At 34.7% G+C, this 20966-nt stretch overlaps 4 protein-coding genes across 5 annotated transcripts in view; 2 read left to right on the forward strand and 2 right to left on the reverse strand.

Annotated features, from left to right (window-relative positions):
- The window catches only part of LOC111447401, a 14027-nt gene extending 5860 nt beyond the window's left edge, over positions 1–8167 (forward strand). The window contains exons 5-9 of one of the 2 annotated variants that reach the window (XM_023086550.1): positions 2089–2895; positions 3389–3591; positions 3795–3918; positions 5965–6174; positions 7391–8167. In XM_023086550.1, the coding sequence (XP_022942318.1) occupies positions 2089–2895; positions 3389–3591; positions 3795–3918; positions 5965–6174; positions 7391–7534 (1488 nt within the window). In that variant the 3' untranslated portion in view covers positions 7535–8167. The remainder of the gene's footprint in view (positions 1–2088; positions 2896–3388; positions 3592–3794; positions 3919–5964; positions 6175–7390) is intronic. The other variant, XM_023086551.1, reaches the window with a different exon arrangement.
- Positions 8168–8245: 78 nt separating this feature from the next.
- LOC111447402 (probable WRKY transcription factor 43) lies at positions 8246–9504 on the reverse strand. Its single transcript, XM_023086552.1, has 2 exons — positions 9153–9504; positions 8246–8738 (listed from the first exon to the last, which is right to left on the reverse strand). The coding sequence occupies exons 1-2, from the start codon at positions 9485–9487 to the stop codon at positions 8561–8563; spliced, it is 513 nt and encodes a 170-aa protein (XP_022942320.1). The 5' UTR covers positions 9488–9504; the 3' UTR covers positions 8246–8560.
- A 1408-nt stretch (positions 9505–10912) lies between these two features.
- Positions 10913–12279, reverse strand: LOC111447645 (probable WRKY transcription factor 29). The gene is made up of 2 exons (XM_023086919.1): positions 11917–12279; positions 10913–11680 (listed from the first exon to the last, which is right to left on the reverse strand). The coding sequence occupies exons 1-2, from the start codon at positions 12216–12218 to the stop codon at positions 11218–11220; spliced, it is 765 nt and encodes a 254-aa protein (XP_022942687.1). The 5' UTR covers positions 12219–12279; the 3' UTR covers positions 10913–11217.
- Positions 12280–16256: 3977 nt separating this feature from the next.
- On the forward strand, positions 16257–19074 carry LOC111447862 (2-C-methyl-D-erythritol 2,4-cyclodiphosphate synthase, chloroplastic). The gene is made up of 3 exons (XM_023087227.1): positions 16257–16734; positions 16990–17120; positions 18634–19074. Exons 1-3 carry the CDS (start codon positions 16389–16391, stop codon positions 18865–18867), a joined length of 711 nt encoding a protein of 236 aa, XP_022942995.1. The 5' UTR covers positions 16257–16388; the 3' UTR covers positions 18868–19074.
- The last annotated feature ends 1892 nt before the right edge of the window (positions 19075–20966 follow it).

Here is a 20966-nt window from a genome sequence, read left to right on the forward strand (position 1 = left end):
CAAAAAAAAAAAGAAAAGAAAAGAAAAGAAAAAACTTCAAACCTTCTTTGAACTTTTTCCTTCTGAGTAGCCTTTTAGATCCTTTTCTCTAAAATTGGATGTGAAACTTTCCATAACACAGCTGTTGTGAGAATGATGGATAAACCAATCACATATGTGCAACAAAGTTACTAGAAACCTATCAAAAGAGAGGATTTTGTTGCTGAAAATCTGGCTATTCCTTTCCGACCATGGGCTACCATAAGAACACTCTCAAGAGTAGATGATTGACTTCTCTTTTCTGACCAGATGGCCTACCAAAAAAGCAGATAGAAAAAAGTTTATATTGGCTGTCATTGGAGTCTGCATCGAAAAGAAGCTAAGAGCAGGCTCCAAAATTTGCTTGTAAACTCACATGTTATTGATAAATGCCCCTACGTTTCATTCTTTCTCACACATGATTCCCCAATTAGGCAAGATTGGTGAAATGGTTATGGTGAGCCATCTTCTTTGAATTATTCACGTGTGCATGTTAGTAGGATATTCATCCATCCAAATCTTGTTCTTAAGTAAGTATTCCTGAGTAGATTGTAGATGAGATCCTTCAAAATAGATCTCACCGAAAAGTTGTTTGGGGATCATACAGCCATATCCATATGTCATCTGGAAGGCTTGGGGAGATCAATGAGAGCTTAGGGAGAGGACAACCGATTCATTCCATCGTTTCTTTCTCATCCATGAATCTTCAGAATCTGAATCCTAAAATTATAACAGATGGCCACAAATCACTGCCGATTGCTGGCTTGAAGAGGTCAGAGAGTACAACCTAGGGAAAAGGTGAGATCCTCGAGAGCCACACTCTCCTTAGAAATTACATTCTTCAAGGTCTGGTCTTCTACCCATTTATCAAGCCAAAATCTGATTCTTCTTCCATAGCTAAGTTCAGGGAATAATTATTTCCAATTAAATATGATCGTTTTGTTCTAGAAAACCAAGGAGATCTTATACTTCCTCTCTTTCATATATTAGTCATCTATCCCATTACTATCAATTTGTATTTTCTCTTTTAATTTTGTTTTAAAATTCTCCCTTTCTTTATATCCCTCCATAATAAAACGTCATTCATTTTCTTTAAGCTTCGTAAACCCCCATTTTTCAGAGGCGGAGAAATAGTTTACAATTCTTGATAGTACTGCTTGTATAGGCTTCAGCTATCCAATATCCACCTTTGGCAATACAATAAATCTAGCCAAAGTTTTCTCCATTTTCTTCTTCAGAGGCACATGCCATACGTGGCCATCTCTCCTGGTTGGTGTTTATTGTGTAGAAGTGTTGATGAATAGCAAAACCATCTTTTTTATTATGACCTTCATGATGTTTCAACCTTTTTTGAAGGATCAAGAAGAAATTGACTTGTTTTCTTTTTCATTTTAATGAGATAGCTGGCTTTTATACGTTATTGAAGTCTCTCTGCCTAATGGTTTATGACTATTGTACCAAAACATTATAATTATCGTTTGACTAGAAAACTATTGTGGTGCCGGCAATATTTTGTTTATATATCTACTGATAAGAATTTCAAGTGCTGAAGTAGGTGAAACAATTTCATAATCAAGTTTCTATAGAATTTTTAGTGTGGAAGCGGATAGAGATGAATATGTTCTGGCTTAAAATTCAGAATATGATGTATTGGATTTCCTCGATGATGGGAATGGGATATGGCTTACACAATAAATTAAAAATTCGAAATGTTGCACTGGCTGTAGTACCAGTGACACTTGATATATTATGCCTGCTGGCTTGATGATAATAAATGAGGGTTACTTTCTTATTGGGTTAAATGCTATTAATGTAACATTTCTAGTTGGCCTGATCATGAGATAAGGTGGAGACAACAAAATTGGAACATCGTTCTGGCATTCTGACCTGATTATTAGTAATGTCCTTGTTTTACTTGATTCTGATCCCTCTTTTTAGCAAGGACCAACGGAGGCAAAATGAAAATATCAAGTCGCAAGACAACCAAACTAGAAATAATGAAATTTGTTGAACTGTAAATTTTATGTTGTTAATTTAAACATCTGTCATGATTGCTTATGTATTTTTCAGCTTTTAGTGAGCTTCTGGCAAGATGAAAGTGAACATGTCCGTATGGCTGCTCGCTCTTTGTTCCATTGTGCAGCTTCACGTGCAATTCCACTACCACTAAGAGGTAGAAGGTCAACCGAACATGGAGGTCTGAGTGAAATTGGAGATAGTGACAATGAACTCGATTGTTTGAACGTGAATGAGAAGTCTGATAATGTAATATCTTCTGCCTGCATTCCTAAAAGTGAAGAGGTCTCTCAGGTTGAGGAATTCAGTGTACGCAACTGGTTAGAAACTTATGAAATACAAGATTGGATTTCTTGCGTTGGGGGAAAGAGCCAAGATGCACTGACTTCTCATCTAATAGTTGCAGCAGCACTATCCATTTGGTACCGCAGTCTTGTGAAGAAAATCCTACCAATGCTGGTTGTTCATTCCTTAGTAAAGTTGGTAAAGTCCATGAATGATAAATATAGTTCCACTGCTGCAGAGCTCCTTGCTGAAGGTATGGATAACACATGGAAAGCTTGTCTGGGTAATGAAATTCCTCATCTCATCGAAGATGTATTACTCCAGCTGGAATATGTAAGTGGTCCATCTGCAAATCAGTTGGTTCAAAATTCAGCTCTTCCTGTGAGCATACGGGAGACTTTGGTTGAAGTTCTTCTCCCAAATCTGGCAATGGCTGATATACCTGGATTCTTGACAATAATAGAAAGCCAGATTTGGTCTACTGCATCTGATTCACCTGTTCATCTGGTGTCACTTAAGACACTGATCAGGGTTGTGCGTGGTTGTCCTAGAAACCTGGCACCATATCTTGACAAGGTTTGTTCTAAGTTCTATATAAAATATTAATTAAATTGAAACCATGACTTTCTATGCATTTTCATGGAGATTTGTTCATACTGAATTAGTATGAAGGACACTCTCTGCTCTGAGTTATTGTTTCGGCATCTTAAGATGACCTGAATTAATCTTCGTACCCTCTATAGCCAATATAATCCATGTTCCCCATCAAGAAATAGATGATTCTCTCCTGGGATTAGCGGTAGAAGAAAACTGTGAATGAAAAAATCGAACTTTTCAATTGATAAAAAACTTGACTAATTCGGGGGAGCACGTGCATTCTTTTTGGAGTGGGATAAGATGGCCTTCCAAATTTCAATGTTTAGTTCAATAATCATTCGCTCAGATTATAAGAATTTGTTATCACGGGTTGTAAGTTAAAGACGATGTACTTTGTTTGACCTTTTACTACCTAACTACTTTTGGTTCCATAATTCTTGCCATTGAAATCTCATCTCATTTAGTACTGCAGGCTGTTAACTTCATTTTGCAAATCATGGATCCCAGCAACTCAGTCTTGCGTAAAATTTGTTATCAGAGCTCAATGGCTGCTCTAAAGGAAGTGGTGCATGTCTTTCCTATGGTATCATTAAATGATTCATGGACCAGATTGGCAGTTGGTGATGTTATTGGAGAGATCAACAGTGCTAGCATTCGTGTGTATGATCTACAGAGGTCAGAGCTAACATGCATATTCTCTATCATATATATATGTATATTTCTATTTTGGTGTAATTCTTCATGTTCAAAATTCAAATCTAAAATCTGAAAAAAGAAAAATTCACCAAACAAATATTAGATTCAGTGAATCTGAACACGAGAAGCAGAATTCAAATCGTGTACCAAACAGGTAACTTTTCTTCCTTTTATGGAAACAGTGTGACAAAGATTAAGGTTTTGGATGCGAGTGGACCTCCTGGACTTCCAAGTTTGCTTGCTGCAGGTTCAGAAAAGGCAGTAAGGACCTCAATATCAGCTTTGAGCTTTTCCCCTGATGGAGAGGTATGTGTTACTGTTCCATTGTAAAATTCATTATCCTATTGGGTCTCGATATCATTGTGGACAATAAAGTTTATGCCTGTTGGCTAACCGTATTTTCATTTGACATTGATACTTGATATCATTTGGAAAAGGGAATATTTTATACTGATAGATACACTCATCAAGTGTTTGCACTTCAGAATCTAAATTCTGAACTATAATGATTTTAACTGATTCATTTTAATTGAAGGGTTTAATACCAGTTTACCAGGTTAAAGAAAAACCCTTTCCTGATCATATATAGAATCTGAGTAAGATGGTGGTCCTCTGAATCAAAAAATCCTATCCTTGTTTAAGTCTACTGAAAATAAGGATTGGGACTAATTTCTCTTCTATTTTTTCTCAGAAGGTAACTTACGTTGAGTAATTGCCCTAAAATTTTAATTGTAATTCTTTAGTGTCGATTTTTATTTGGAGTCAAAGGTAATCCTTGGTAAATGAGGACCTCCTAGAGATTCTGGATTAAGTTCGACATAGACGAAGTTCCTGTTTAGTTTTGAATGATAGATTTTTCTTCACTACTAAAGTTGAGCTAGGAACACATTGAAGCTTGAGCTGAATTTACTTGTTATTAGCCTTAAAAAATGACTGAATACAAAGAGCATAAGAAAAAGTAACTCCCAAAAGGATTCAATTTTTATTTGAAATCACTGGCGACCCACAGTAACAAAGCACATCCTAGAGGTTCTGGATTAAGTTTGACATAGGCGAAGTTCTTGGTTTCTATAGTTAGTTCTTGGACTCCCCTTTTGTTTGAGCTTTATCAATGAAAACTCGGACTTTTGCACAAAAAAAAAAAGAAAGAAAGAAAGAAAGAAAGAAAAAAAGAAAAGAAAAGAAAAAAAAGGCTCCTGTCAGGCAAAATAAGACCTAATGGATAATTACAAAAAATCTTACATGCTGAAGCCCAAAGAGAGGCATGAAACCAAACGAGGGACAAAACCTCCTCTCAAGGTTAATAATTTAGGGCTGCTGATTATTTACATGCCCTTTCCATAAATTTATTAGACTGAGCGATGATTGTAAAACAGAGTACTTCATAATTCCAACTTGAAGTGTCTTAGAGGCTGTCAAGATGGTTTGATTTTTGGTCAGAAACATAACAGACTTTAGATAACAGTTTTTGTGTTTCAAAAGGATTCAGAGCAAAGGTATCTCTTAAAGGAGCTATATGAGATGTGACATTAAGATAATAAACTATGTTTTTGATAAATGTAATTTACTAGGCACAATGCTGCCAAAATCAAACAAGTCATAAAAATTTCCTATGATTGGTAGAAATCATAAAAAGGTAAAAGTTACGAAAATGTCTATTACCATCCATACCTGCATCCTGGGAAGAACTCCTGTTTCTCTGCAATTAAATATCCCTAAGAGTGCATTTAATCGATGTAAGGTTCTTTTAAAGAAGAGGTTGCTGACAGGGTTGATTTTTGAGCTTCATATTATAGAGCACCCATTTGACCAATGAGGAAGATATTTGGATGTGTCCTTTTGAGAAGAATGGGAGTTTCTCAACAAAATCTCTGCTCAGCAGCCTTGTCTCCTTGACCGTGGAAAATCCGTGCCTTTTTACGAAGGCCATTTGATTCAGAAATTATTCAAAGAAGATAAAATTCTTCATTTGGGAACTTGCACACATGCCTCTTTCTTCTAATAGGTGTATCCTTAGCAAAGCTGATTTGGAGAGACAATGCCACATTTTTATCTGTCGTCACTTTGCACGGCTCTTTTGGAATGCTTTGAGGGTTGCTTTCAACTGGAGGTTGACCTTACCAAAGGACCCCCACACTTAAATTTCCTCCTCTCGGGCCATCATATTGAGCATAGGAAGGAAATTCTTTGGTTGAATCTTGTTTGGCCTTTTTTGTGGTCGGTTTGGATTGAAAGAAACCATAGAACTTTTTAGTCCAACGAAAAGACATTCGGTCTTTTTTTTTTTTACGCTTGATATTTTTGGTGCATTGTTGGACTGTGCTTAAAGTTGTACGACTGTATAAATTACAGGGTGTGGTTGCCTTTTCTGAACATGGCTTAATGATCCGATGGTGGTCATTGGGATCTGTATGGTGGGAGAAACTAAGCCGCAACTTTGTTCCTGTTCAATGCACCAAAGTGATATTTGTTTCTCCATGGGAGGGATTCTCGCCCAATTCTTCGAGGTTAAGTATAATGGCAAGTGCAACAGACTCATCTGATAGGCAAGCAGATGTGCAGGTAATTTCTAAATTAATAAAAATACCCCTCAACTTTTCACTTTATAATACCCCTAAACTTTCAAAAAATTTAATAACCTTTGACTTTCAAAAAATAGTCTAAAAAATACTCTTAAATTTTAATAAAAATTCAAAAATACCCTTACTGTCCTTTACGGTTAGGTCCTTTACGGTTAGGTTTGTATGAAAGTGGTTAATACTTTGTTTAAAAAAAAAAAAAAAGACTCCTAAGCGGGTTTCAAAAATACCTTTTTAACTTTGAAAATTGTTTAAAAAATACAAATTTTTATTAATACCCTTAATTTTTTTTTTAAGAACTCCAAATTACCTTTGAACTCTTTTAAAACCTTCAAAAACATCTTTTTAAACTTTTTTAAAAACTTCAAAAGCACCTTTAAATATTTTTTAAAAATTAAAAAATGTCCTTACCGTTAGTACCACGTTTCAAAAATACTCATGAACTTTCAATAGTAATATTAAAAAGTTTGAAGATAATTTATGAGGTGTCTATAGATGGTTTCGTTCATATATTGACGGTAAGAAATTTTTTGTACTTTTTTTGTTTTATAAAGGTGGTGTCGATGCTATTGGGCATTTTTAAACAAAATATTAACGGCAAAGGTATTTTTTAACTTTTTAAAAAGAACTTTTTAAAGTTTATATTTTTGAACCATTCTTGAAAGTTCAAGGGCAAAATACTTCAAAATTAATGGTAAGAATATTTTTAGATTTTTTTTTTTAAGTTTTAGGTTTTTATTGAAACTTTTGAAAGTTTAAGGGTATGTTTTAAACAAAGTACAAATTTTAAGAGTATTTTTATTAATTTAGCCTTGCAGATAAAATCTGAATTCCTAAATTCAATTTCTATTTACCTCAGGATTAATAGAATTTATAGTGATTGAGTTTGGTATGATGCTTAATTATTACGTTTTTATAGAGAAATTTGGTCAATGATCCATTGATAAATGCACTAATTCTTCATGCAAATTCTTAGAGAATGTGGAATATGGTTTCTAACGTTGGTGTAGTTACATCTCTTTTTGTTGGCTGCTGTCCTGTTTAATCGCATTTTCTTTGCCAAAACTTAGTAGGATGGTTTTGGTTAATCCCTCTAATATAAGTAATAGGTCCATTCGGCCTTTTAATTTTTCCCGTTTTCAGCCTTGTGCATTTGAAACACCGAGCACCGTATACAATGACTGAATTTCCTTTTCCAGGACTACGTAAGGGATTTGAGTCATGCAGACATTTTGAAGATTTTGATTCATAGTCTCGATCTTTCTTATCGGCTAGAATGGACTGGCGAACGGAAACTTCAACTCACACGGCATGGAAATGAGTTGGGATCTTTTCAAATATAAGCGTACTTTTGTGCAAACCAGTTGGCAAGGCCCTCAAGGAAACATCCTTGAACATTCAGACTAGGAAGTCTCTTAAAAGTTAAAAACCATCATGAATTTCCTAGTTTCCATCCTCTTGCTTGCTTACCACTAGTTCAAGGCTTTCGGGCTGTGGTTCTGTATTTCCTGATTAAGTCGGCCCACGCGCAACATGAAGAATTTAAAAGGCGTCTGTCTTCTTGTGGCCTTCCCAGGATATATCTTCAATTGTTGCTTCTTTGAGGGAGAAATGAAAGAAAAGAATCTGATATGCATTTTTCTGGTATGATCATGTTATCAATTCATCACTCTTAAAGATTTTCGATTTTTTCTCCTCATGTATTCCCAGTCTTCTCAAGATCGACTTTCTTCGAGTCTCCACGGGTAGTAATTGCTATTTTTGCATAGCTTTGGTTACAATATTGTATTTAATTTATATGTTTTAGCAGCTTGTTTATAAAAGTTGCATGTAATGTTGTCTTGTTTTTGTCTGTGAAACCCAAACCTTATTATTTTAGAGAGGAAGTTACCATAGAGCTGTGTTGGGTAATCCATTCAATATGGAACTGATGTTGCTGCTTTATTTTTCCTTTCTACTTTTTCTCCATTGGCTTACTTTTGGATTTGTATTATCAACGAATATGTTGAATGTTCATGTAGATTAAACAAAATGGAGCTAAACTCTAAGCACTGAAATATCTGAGTCAATTTATTGGAAAAAGAAAAACTGCAATTAAGGTAATTGTATATCTCATTTACCTATCTTATCATATAATTATCAATGAAAACAATTTCAAGATGATTGTAAATCTTCTTTAAAATATTCATTTTCTGTTCAAGGTGTTCTCAATATCGTAAACTCATGAATAGTAATTTTCATTTGTACAGCAACCATTGCAAGCCATTGTCGAAGAAATCGACGATGACGTTGAGTAAAGTAACGTAAAAAAATAATGTGATTTCTATCCCAACCTTACACTTTGCAAAAGGAAAAAGAAAAATGAGATTCTAAATGCCAGAAAGGAACTGCAATTGCTTGAGAAGAGGGGTTAGAGTCTCCATTAATTTTTCAGATGGATGGTTATGAATCCCTTCATATGTTGTCACCACTATGGTTGGATCCTTGGAATGCCGTTGAATTTGTTTCTTAACGTTGCATGTATGATGCGTACATCGGTAATAGCTCCTGAAAAAAAAAAAAAAAGGCAAAAAATAAAAGAATTTTCTTAATTTATTTCAATCCAATAATAATTTTTCTCGATTCTTTCCATTTATAACGAACGAAAGAAGAAGAAAGATTATAATCTCGAGTGAATGAACACCGTCGTTATCTCTCACCCCCCTCTTATTAACTGATATTAACTTTATGGCTAACGTAAAAGGCTAAAGTAAAAATATTATTGGTTGAAAGTTACTCATCAAGGACATAATAGATACTCAATAATAAGTCATCATCTATCATCACGATTCGAACTATCCCATTTTTCTAAAAATGATAACAGTGAGATTCCAGATCTCATAATAGTTAGAAAAGAGAACGAAATACGTTTATAAGGGTGTGAAAATCTTGTCATAGTCGTTAAAGGTTAAAAGAAGGTACCTAGGATAAGTGCTATGTTTGACAGCCTTCTGACCATATTTCCTCCATCGATACCCATCGTCAAGAACATCCTCAGCGCTCCTTGTCTGAAAAGCAACCCTAGGAATTGCACCTCTTTTTCCCATCGCCATTTTCCCTTTGTTCTTCCCTCCATGAACATGAACATGACTCTCATTCTGGTAGTTACAGTCCCCCATGGCCATTATTGCACCCTCACTAACTCCACTGCCCTTCTCCATTTCCAAACTCACATCAGAGGAACCACCAAAAATCCCAACCCAATCAATTTCAGCAGCATCAGAGCTTTGGTAATTGACAGTACTAGAACTTGCCATTTCATGTGAATTATGAATGTCACCATCCATTACCATTTTTCCAAAAAAAACCCTCGAAGTCAAAACTTATATATTTTGAGAGAGAAGAGAGAGAGAAATAGAAGCTCATGTTTTGGGGTGGGGCAGTTGAACAGAATTTCTGAACTAGTTGGTATGTGTTTGTTGGGTTTAACTTAGTTTCAACTTTCAAGCTATGTCTTCTTCTCTCTCTCTCTCACTCTCTCTCTATAAATATATATATATATATTAAAGGATGGATGGATGGCTTGTGGATGTCGATGATGTTGTTAAACTGCCTCAGGGGGGAATGGGTTGTGGTAGTTTGGAAAAATGACACCTTTTTTTCAAATTGGGTTTCAAAATTAAACCTTTTTTTGAAATTGGGTTTCAAGTATTACAAGTAATTGCAACAGCTTTCTGGTATGTTCTTCATTTTATGGTTGCAGTCAAACTCCATGTTTTTTAACATCTTATCCAAACATTATTTTATGCCTCAATTTCTTCTTCAATTTCCTTAACTTTTAAGGTTTTCATTCTTTTTTTTTTTATTTTCCCATTTTTTCAAACGCACTTTCAAGTTCAAATTTAGAGGATATTTTACTTTAATCTTTAAATTTTTTTAAAAAATGACATTTTGGTCCTTACGGTAATTTTTCTTTTAACTAATAAACATTTGTGATCATAGGTAGATAAACGTTTTAGTTAGGGTAAGTAATGGGTAGGTAAATACCAATTCTTTCAATATAATCCTTTCAAAATTATTTAAATTATTTTGTTAAGTATTTGAGAAATGTGTTAATATATTTGAATTACCAATTTAATTATAATTCATTTTATTTTAACCTGTTAAAACATTTATATTTTATCCACCAAAAGTTCAAAAGTTAAAACATTGTCACCAACTATATAAAAAAAAATTAATAATAACAATTTGTTAATGGGATAAGGATCATGTGAGATCCCACATTGATAGAAGAGAGGAACGAAACATTTTTCATAATAGTGTGAAAATCTCTTCCTAGTATATGCATTTTAAAATTATGAGGCTGACAGCTATACATAACAGGTCAAAGCAGACAATATCTATTAGTGACGAACTTGAGCGGTTACAAATAGTATCAAGGCCAAACATCGGGTTGTGTGCCAGCGAGGATGCTGGCCCCCAAAAGGATGGATTGGGAGATCCCACATCAGTTGAAGAAGGAGGAACAAAACATTTTTTTTAAGGGTGTGGAAACATCTCCCTAATAGATTAAAACGTGAGGTTGGAGGCAACACATAACGGGCTAAAGCAGACAATATTTACTAGCGTCTAAAGCAAACATCTACGATTTGGATTTGGACATTTCCCAAAGTAATTTTAGTTCATAGTCATAACAATTAGTTAAAATGGTGAAATTAAGGGAAGCTCATTTAGCTATTCAATTAGCATAAAGATATTGCCTTTACTACTCATTTTCTTGACTTTAATCCCAACATTTAACAATTACAAGAGTTCTTTCCTCAATATCAATTACACATAATTTACATGATATCAAATTGTTAATAGATATCACATACTTGAAGCTCTCTTGATCAACCATCCCAAAGCATCTACCACTAATATCAATTTCTTTGAATTTGCTACTCAACCCTCATCACCATCATGTGTTCTTCCCAAATAATAGGAGAATCATAAGTTTCACAATTCTCAATCCACAACAATCTCTTTCCAAAACCACAAAACTTAGTCATTCAAAAAGCAAATCCTCCAAACCAGTAAACAAATCTTCGCTAGAGAATTCAAACGGTATATGCATCAAAACTCCCCCTTCACCCACACCCTCCATTGGCTGTTCTTCTTCAATGGATGCCACACAAGTAGAATCATTGGGAGAGAGAATCACGTCGAAGCTCGGATTCTCCGGTGCCGGGAATTTCTTTCGAGTAGTCCCGGCGAGGGCATTGCGACGAGTTGGCTCGGCATGGTTGTGCTCGGCTGTGTAGGTAACGACGAAGATGTTGGGATCGGAGAAGCTCCGTTCAACTTGCTTTCTGGCTGAGCATCCTTTTGAGGAGCTGCATCTGTAATAGCTTCTTGGATATGGCGACCCTTTTATTGGTTTCTGTCCATATTTTCTCCATCCCCATGAATCTGAGCATACACCGTCTGCTTTCACCTCTTTCACCACCCTATTTTGTCGACTTTTTTTGCTAATCGAACCAAAAAAACACAAAATTGTTCAGGATTATTGGGAGAAAATCTCACATTGGCTAATTCTCAGAAGGATCATAAATTTATAACTAAAGAATATATCTACGTTGGTACGAAGCCTTTTGAAGATGGACAATATCATACCATTTTGGAGATCGTAATTTCTAACAAAAAAAAAAAAAAAAAATCTTTTTATAAGAAAAAGAAACAAGAACATGGAAATTGAAGTACCCACCTTTGTTTTTGCTTAATAGCTGAAATTTGCTTCTTCTGAAGAAGCTTTTGTGGCTCCTTAAACTCTCCGAGAAGATCAGAAATGGCGGCGGAATTGTTTGGATAAGGAATCAAGGGATGAAAAACTGGAAAAATGGAGCTCCCAAATCCTTCAAATTCATGCGAAGAACAAGAAGAAGAAGAAGAAAAATCACAAGAAAAGTCATCTTCTTCGCTCAAAAAAGAAAAGAAAGGATCTTGAAGCATAGAGGTTGGCCTACTACTGCACCCTTTCACTATTGCCTGCAAATCCCAATCCTCCATGGATATCAAATTCAAAGATCACTTTGAATATAAAGTTTACAGCTTTGAGCCAATTCAATTTCCCCAAAACTTGTTTAAATAATTGAAGATATGGGATCTTTTGAAACCGTTGCCGCCGCTTTAATCTGTATTTCCATTGACTTTATTAAATGTCAACGCGTTTAAAAAAATGGGTTTTTTTTTTTTTTTTTTTGATAAATTAATATAATGTTATGTTATTTTCAGACCCTTTTCTTTCCTCTCTTTTAATTGGACAGTGTTGTTGATGATTATAGTTGTCCATGTTAGCAAGCTTTCCTCTTAAATATACAATAATGGCTTTAAAATTGTGTCCTTTTTTCCATTTGAGAGTTGATCAATTAGTTTTGATGCTTTGAACGTCTCGTTTATTATCGAATATTTTAATATCTTAATACGTAGATGTCATAGAGTTTGAATTCGTTTTCTCTAACTTCCTTTATAATATGTTCGGTATGAATTTTGAATGAAAAAGTTTTTATTACCTAAACACTTTTTTTAAAAAAAACTTAATTAAACCATTCTTTAAGAGTATTATTGATAAAACTTTTTATTCGATTTTAAAATTTCTCGAAAACCCCTTTGTACCTTTCGATACAAATTTGAGCCTTGCACTACAGATTTATATATATAAATATAAAAGTTGTACGTTTTAGTCATGCGTAATCTCAATCTATTACTCTTGTTTATAGCACGAGCCATAAAATATGAATAATATTGATATAGATCTGTTGGGGAAGGAAACAAAACATTTCTGATAAGAGAGTGAAAACCTATCCCTGGTCGACGTGTTTTAAGATTGTGAGGTTGGCGGTGGGCTTGAGTTTTTACAAATGGTATTAAAGTCAGACACTGGGCAATGTGTCAAGACGTTGGATCCTCAAGAGAGGTGGGTTGTGAGATCCCATATCGACGGGTGAGAGGAACGAAGCATTTCTTATAAGTGTGTAGAAACCTCTCTCTAGAAGATGCTTTTTAAAACTGCGAGCCTGATGACAATATATAATAAGCCAAAACAGACAAATATCTATTGGCGGTGGGCTTGTATTCAACGCATTTGTTCATATCGATATCGACGATGTGACTAAGGAAAAGTTCCACGGAATGGATGGATGGATATTATACGTTATCGATATAGGTTGCTCCCCATCCCTCGGGCCTTTCCCACGCTTGCTCCCATTGCCTATATACTGTTCTAACCCATCAATAATGCTAAAAAAACAGGGCATTGCTTTCCGACTTTCCTTACTTTTTCAGTCAAAAAAACCCACTGCCTAATCTCAATCCTATGATGAACAAGCTTCCTAAAAGTCCTCTTTTGCAACTTGCCACACCTTCAACTTCATGGACCCTTCCCCTAATCTACTTTCTCTTATTAATAACAAAAACCACTCAAAATCCTTTAACCCTATTCTATGGGGTTGGATTTTATTAACCAAATCAACTTGTTACACGTTATTCCAGTGCGTTTTTACGTCAAATAGGCCCATCGATGATGTTAGTGTATAATTCTTATTCTATTAGTAAATAGCAATAAATTTAGTCTCGTTTTTTCTTCGTTGTTAACTTTTGTTATCATTTGTTAGCTTTCTTCACGTTAAAAGGTTATTTAAGATATGTTTATACTATTCAAATAGATTTGATAACGATGACCTCACTTTAACATCATTTCCAAATACTAATCATATATTTACATAATTAGACGAATATTTTTTTTAAAAAAAGTCAACCATAATCAATTTATTTATAAAAGAAATTGAGTGTGCTAAGGAGTTGGGTGGTTTTGTGTCAAATATATAAGAAATTTAAAACAACCCATTTGAGCATAACTCAATGGACAAGACACCAAATCGATGATTTTTGTCCTAGTTAAAGAGAAGATATTGAGGTTTGAATGTTAGACGAGTTATTAAAAATAAAAATAAAATTGATATTACATTAAATATGAGTAAAAACAAAAAGGGGTTAAGAATTTGGGACCAAGTTAAAAAGGGTTGTGAGTGGCAATGATATTATATTAATTAAAAATTTTGGAAGGTAGGAATGGCGTAGTATGGGCCATTTGAAGAAAGGGGTGTTTTGATTTTCCCACGCGGAAATGGGCAACTTGGAGATAAGAATAAGATGCCTTTGAAATGGTCTCTTGCTTTCCCTTTCTTCTTCTTTTTGTTTGTTTCCATATACGTAAGAATTTCAAAGGGAAATTCCTTGTTTGACCTTATGAATGTCGAGACTACGCGTGTATCGACATCCATATCTTTCCACTTGTATGATATATATAAAGTTAAAATAGGAAATACGTCTGTCTTGCTGTAACTTTGAATTCAAGCTCGTAAGATAAATGTTTTTTTTTTTTTTTTTTATATCAGTTATTTACTAGCACTTTTAATTATTCTTCTTCTTGAGGTGACGAGCTCTTGATGTCTATGAAAAGACAATCCGAATCAAATTGATTGACTTTGGTTGAGATATTTATTAAAATGAAATATATATATATATATATATATGGCTTTTGAAGTTTATGATGAGGACATCAAAAGAGTTCTTGAGATTATTAATTAATGATGAAAATTATATATACGGCTTTTGATGTTTATGATGAGGGCATCAAAAGAGTTTTTGAGATGATTAATTGATGATGAATTTAGAATAATCAAATTAATTTTGATTTGAAGTATTAAACTATTTAGATTATTACAAGTTTAGTTCTGTGTCGATTTGTTTCACAAGTTTGAAGATACTTCTCGTTAGAATTTCATAAATTAAGTTGCTGATAACTTAATTTTCATTTTATGAAATTATATTTCCAGCTCTCTATATAGTAAGTCTCCAAAATGGTAGGTTTATTGAATCAGCTAAAAAATTCACATTAGCTCATTCAAATCAATGGACAAATTGTCATATACATAAATTCATAACTCACTCAGGATTAAAATTAAGTTATATATTATCATACGGTAAATATTAATCTTTTCAATTAATATATTTAATACTTTATAGTCTGATCATAGACAAACTTATTGCATAAAATATACTTATTCACGTGGCTTCAATGGGTTAAATCATTGAGATAAGACACGCAACCTTATCCATATACTATATATCTTTTAGGTTACTATTGGAACAAAATCTTCTGGTATATCAACCTTATATTATTAAAGATTATATTAATAATTTCAGATTTTTTACCCAATAAATAATGTTAAATTACTAATTAATGGTTGTTAATTTACAGATTATGTTGTGACACTAATTTAAATTAATTTTGAATTATTTCAATTTACTTATGTTAGCAACCATTTATCTCTCTTTCTTAGTAGTCTTCATTAAGAGTGTAATATATACTTGAAGGGTATTTTTGTCCGATCACAATTGGAATATCTTGCTAAAATTCTTATTTAGCTATTTATAAATTTAGCCTGCGATATTTAATTCGTGATTCAAGAAAATCGTAAAAATTCAATAAAATTGGTCAAATGGGCTTTTACCAATTTGGGCCTCGGGCTTTTACCAGTTTGAGCCTCGGGCTTTTACCAAATTGGGCTTGGGCCGCTTGGCCAACTTTCCAACCATGGAGTATTTGGACTCATATCAAGAAGGGTTTTGGGTCGGATTGTGTTCCACAAGCTCATCATCCATGGCATTGGCTCGTTGACAAGCTCACCTAACCGATTCATGTATTCGTAGAAAACGTGAACCATGCGAACCATGCATGTTCTATTCCAATATTTACCGAGTATTTTTAAATATTCATCTTATATTTAATATTTTTTTTAAGTAAAGGAAAAAGTTTCATATTCGACTAAAGAGGTCATGGAATAAAGTTATTTTTGTATGAGTAAACGTCTAATGAATTTGTCGCATTCTTTTTAAAAACATGATTTTGGAGTGTTTCTGGAACATTTTGTGTGTTTGGTTGGAAATTATTTATATTTATAAACTTTTATGAATATTTTTCCATAGTTAAAAATGAGGATAACAAGTTTACTATTTTTGGGTACCAAGCATCCGTTTAAGGTAATGCGATAATTAGTGAAGAGCTGGCAGTCATGCCCACCCCCAAGCGGCTCGGTTCCTACGCACCCTTTTCTCCGCCACCAACACAAGTCAACCACACAACCCACTCCACTCACCTCTTCGCTTACCCTTTCCATGGCTGTCCCCTTCCCGGTCTTCGCTTCTGCCACCACCGCCACAACCTCCCACCAATCCCTTTCTCTTTCCGTCTACCCCCGCTCCTTCCCCAGAACAAATTTCAATGTTGTTTCCTCCTCCTCTTCGCGCCCTTCCATCCGTGTGAATTCTGCCGCTTCTCCCTCTGTGGAGGCGGCCACCGCCGTCGACTCTGATCGGGCTGCCGCCTCAGATTCTCGGTCTAAAGCCTTGCCGTTTCGGATTGGACATGGGTTCGATCTCCATAGGTTGGAGCCTGGGTATCCTTTGATTATTGGGGGAATTAATATTCCCCATGACAGAGGCTGCGAGGCTCATTCTGATGGTAATTTCTTTGCTTCTAGTTTGTTTTCCTGTTTCTGTGTACTTGTTGGTTGCTGTTCTGCTGAAGAATTAGGGAATCTTCTTACGAACTTAATTGTTTGTATTCTAATTCTTTAAATAATTAGCTCAATTTAGTTGGTTCCATTCATTTCTTGATTGCAGCAATGACGAATTTCTAAATTTCTACATGGAATGAGGGAATTTTATACCTAAAAACTTTTAAATTTTGAAGTGGTTCTTTGTTTTGTTGATTTAGGGGATGTTCTACTTCACTGTGTGGTTGATGCAATTTTGGGTGCTTTGGGGCTTCCTGATATTGGACAAATCTTTCCAGATTCAGATCCCAAATGGAAGGGTGCCCCTTCATCTGTTTTCATTAAAGAAGCTGTAAGTAGTTCTGGCATACCAAATTCAAACTCACTGCCAAGTTTTGTTATCCTCTTTGCCTTGATTAATTTAAAATGATCTTAGGATTCTCTGGTTGCTTTGCTTTCATACTGGATATTATGATACCTTTATGTTTGCTTGAAGTTCACTTTAGGGGGACTAAAATGACCAATTATAAGAGGATGAAAAGTATAAGAAAGTAGAGCTTTTATTTGAGATTGTAGGGAAAAATGAATGACTTTTAGAGAATATTAATGAATTTCTTCGTTAAAAGAAAGAAAAATTGATGTGAATGTTGTTGGAAGACTGGCTTTGTGAGATCCCACGTTAGTTGGGGAGGAGAACGAAACATTCTTTATAAGGGTGTGGAGACCTCTCCTTAGTAGACGTGTCTTAAAAACCTTGAGGGCAAGCCTGAAAGGGAAAGCCTAAAGAGAACAATATCTGCTACCACCGTTGGGCTTGCACTGTTACAAATGGTATTAGAGCCAGACACCGGTCGATGCGCCAGAGGAAAGCTGAGCCTCGAAGGAGGGTGGACACGAGGCGGTGTGCCAACGAGGAGCTGGGCCCCGAAAGAGGGTGGATTGTGAGATCTCACATCGGTTGGGAGGAGAATGAGACATTCTTTATAAGGGCGTGGAAACCTCTCCCTAGCAGACGTGTTTTAAAAACCTTGAGGAGAAGCCCAAAAGGGAAAACCCAAAGAGAACAATATTTGCTAGCGGTGGGATTGAGCCGTTACAGGCTTGAGGCGTTTAGGCACATGCCTCAAGCTTACTTCATTAAAGGATCCTCACTTTGCGTTTAGGCACATGCCTCAAGCATACTTCATTAAGGGATCCTCACTTCAAAAGTGAGGGGCAGAGAAAGGAAGTTCTACATGAACAGGGGAGCCTAAGAAATTCTTCAAAACCAAAAGGAAGTGCTGAAAGATTTTCCGATTCACATTTGTATCAAAAGAGAAGAAAAGCTGCAAATCTTATAACCTTGGATTTCTCGTTTACTTCCCCCTCCGAAAAATACCATATGTTTCTTTGGGCACTAAATGTATTAGGGTCATGTAGCTGTCTGTCTTGTGTGAAATATTTTGGTGCACGTAAGCTAGCTTGGACACTCATAGGTGCACGTAAGCTAGCTCGGACACTCGCAGATAAAGAAAAGAATGGTGAGGTAAACATCCCTAATGAGTCTCAGGGAAAGGTAATCAATAATGAGAGACCTTTGTTTCACCTGCTTTGTATTTCTTCAATTTTTGTTTAACTATTGATTCATGTGTGCTTAAATATCATCCCAAAGTGAACACATAGAACATTGTAGGGGTATGAATTTTAGACTTTCTCCTCTAATCTCGTATGACCATATTAAAACACCACGGAATTTGAGGCCAATGAATCCATCTAGTAACCCGAAGTCAAAGTAAATAGTTTGAATTCGGTCTATTTTAGACTAAATAATGTTCCATTTTGTGATTGATGAGGATTTTTGGTGTTAATTTTGGGTGATATTCCAGGTGAGACTGATGCATGAGGCAGGTTATGAGATAGGAAACTTGGATGCCACATTGATACTCCAAAGACCAAAGCTTAGCCCTCACAAGGAAGCTATCAGAGCAAACCTCTCCGATCTTCTGGGAGCCGACCAATCTGTCGTGAATCTGAAGGCAAAAACACACGAGAAGGTCGACAGCCTCGGCGAAAACCGAAGCATTGCTGCCCATACGGTGGTCCTCCTAATGAGGAGATAGAACCCCTACCATTACTGCTGCTGCTTTGTTAGTGTAATAGCAACAACACTGCTCCATTTCAAGTGGAATCTGCTTTAGTGTCAATACTTTGAATCTCCCCTCCCTTCCACAGCTAAAACGTTTTAATCATTCAACAACGTTAAAATGAAAATGATATGGTCAAGAACATTAGAAATTGGCTACAATGACTTTTTTTTTTTTTTTCTTCTTCTTCTTCTTGGTGTGTGAAAGATGTAAAGATGAGGTGGAAATTACTCTTTCATTTTGTCAAAAGCCAGTAATCATTAATTATATTTGAGTCGAATTGTGTACAATTTGATCATATTGTAATTATACAATTTGACCATATTGTAATTAACAAAACCAAAGGATGCTATAAAATTAGAGATGTTTACCGGTCAGGGAAGCCTTCTCCGTCCCCATTTTTGCTACTTATTTCATTTTCGTGAAATTTTTCAATTTTCATTTATTTTTGGAGAAATTGGGTAGGAAATATAGTTATTTTAAAGTTTTCATTTTAGATATATTTTAAATTATAATATTATGATGGGTAATTAGACGGGAACCAGGAATATAATCTCGTCATTGACTTTATATATAAATATATATATATATATATATATATATAATATTTTACCCATATAATTTTTAAAAATTTAAATTTTAATATTATGGTGGGTAATTAGAGGGGATAAGGACTAAGAATATAATCTACTCCCTCCCCATTCCTCGTCTAAACGTGAATCCCCTCTCTAATTGGGGCGGGTCCCAACAGATAAAATGGACATTTATATACAAAAATCCTTGTTGGAAAAAATACGAGGAAGTTCTCTCAAAAAATTTTTTTTTTTTTGACATTCTCTTTTTCTAATTAGCATACTCCTCGTTCTCTTCCATAATTTCTAAAAAAAACTATATATCATATAATTACTGACGCAACAAATTTCGTTGGAAAAGACTACTAGCTAATTTTCATGAGTATAGTAAAAAAAAATGTGAACGGTACAAATTAACAATAACATCGATGAAATAAGAGGAACTCACGCGTTTACAAAGGGGATCTCACCGAGTAAGAAGTGGGACCGGGAAAGCAAACAATTTTAATCTCGATACACACTTGTTAAAAGCAATCATGGCATCATTAAAGTGGGGTAATTTTTATTGGGCAAGTGAAATTATAGAAAGACTTTGACAGGAATAAATTCAAAACATGAAGATCAGTAAAAGCCACCAACTTAAAAAATTTGAGGTATAAATGTTGAAAAATAAAAAATAAATAAAAAAGAAAACAAATGAAAATAGTAATAAAGAAAGGGGCAGGGGCTGCCAGTTGGAGATATTGGGCATCCCACGTGTCTCTAAAAATTGGAAACCTACGACTTTTTGACTTTTTGATTTTTTGACTTTTTATTCTTCTTTCTACTTGTTGTGGAATGGAATAAAATGGAACACAACCAAACCATGTCGTTTTTGACAACCTTTGTGTTTTTATTTTATTTTGAATTTGAATTTGAATGGGTCTTCAATAAATTCTTACTTTGTTTTTTATTTTTCAATTTTTTTCTTCTTCAATATTATTAGGCATGGAAGCATACATTTCTAGCCACCCACATGTTTAAAACACATTATCTCAATTTTAATTTAAATGCCCACAATATAAATAGTACTTATTAATTTAATCTTCATCAATATCCAAGTAAATTCATTGAACCTTATGCACTTTCCAATGTTTTAATTTGAGAACTTGCTTCACTCAATCTTGTTTTTTCTTCCTAAAACACACTCAAATAAAAGATAATAATATATTTTCGTTGGATTAAACCATAGCCTGATGCATGTATCGAGAGTTATTAAGGGGAGTAAGGAACACAATCTCGATTGATACGAGTCAAAAAAAAAAAAAAAGGCCAAGAAAGCTTATGCTCAAAGTGGACAATATCAAATCATTGTAAAGTGTCGTTGTTCCTAACATGGTATCAGAGTCATACCCTTAATATAGTCATGTCAATAGAATGCTCAAGTGTTGAACAAAGAAGTTGTAAGTCTCGAAGATACAGTCAAAGTGACTCAAGTGTAAAAAAAAAAAAAAAAAAAAAAAA

This window comes from Cucurbita moschata, unplaced genomic scaffold, assembly GCF_002738365.1.
Source record: "Cucurbita moschata cultivar Rifu unplaced genomic scaffold, Cmos_1.0 Cmo_Scf00009, whole genome shotgun sequence".
NCBI lineage: Eukaryota > Viridiplantae > Streptophyta > Magnoliopsida > Cucurbitales > Cucurbitaceae > Cucurbita > Cucurbita moschata.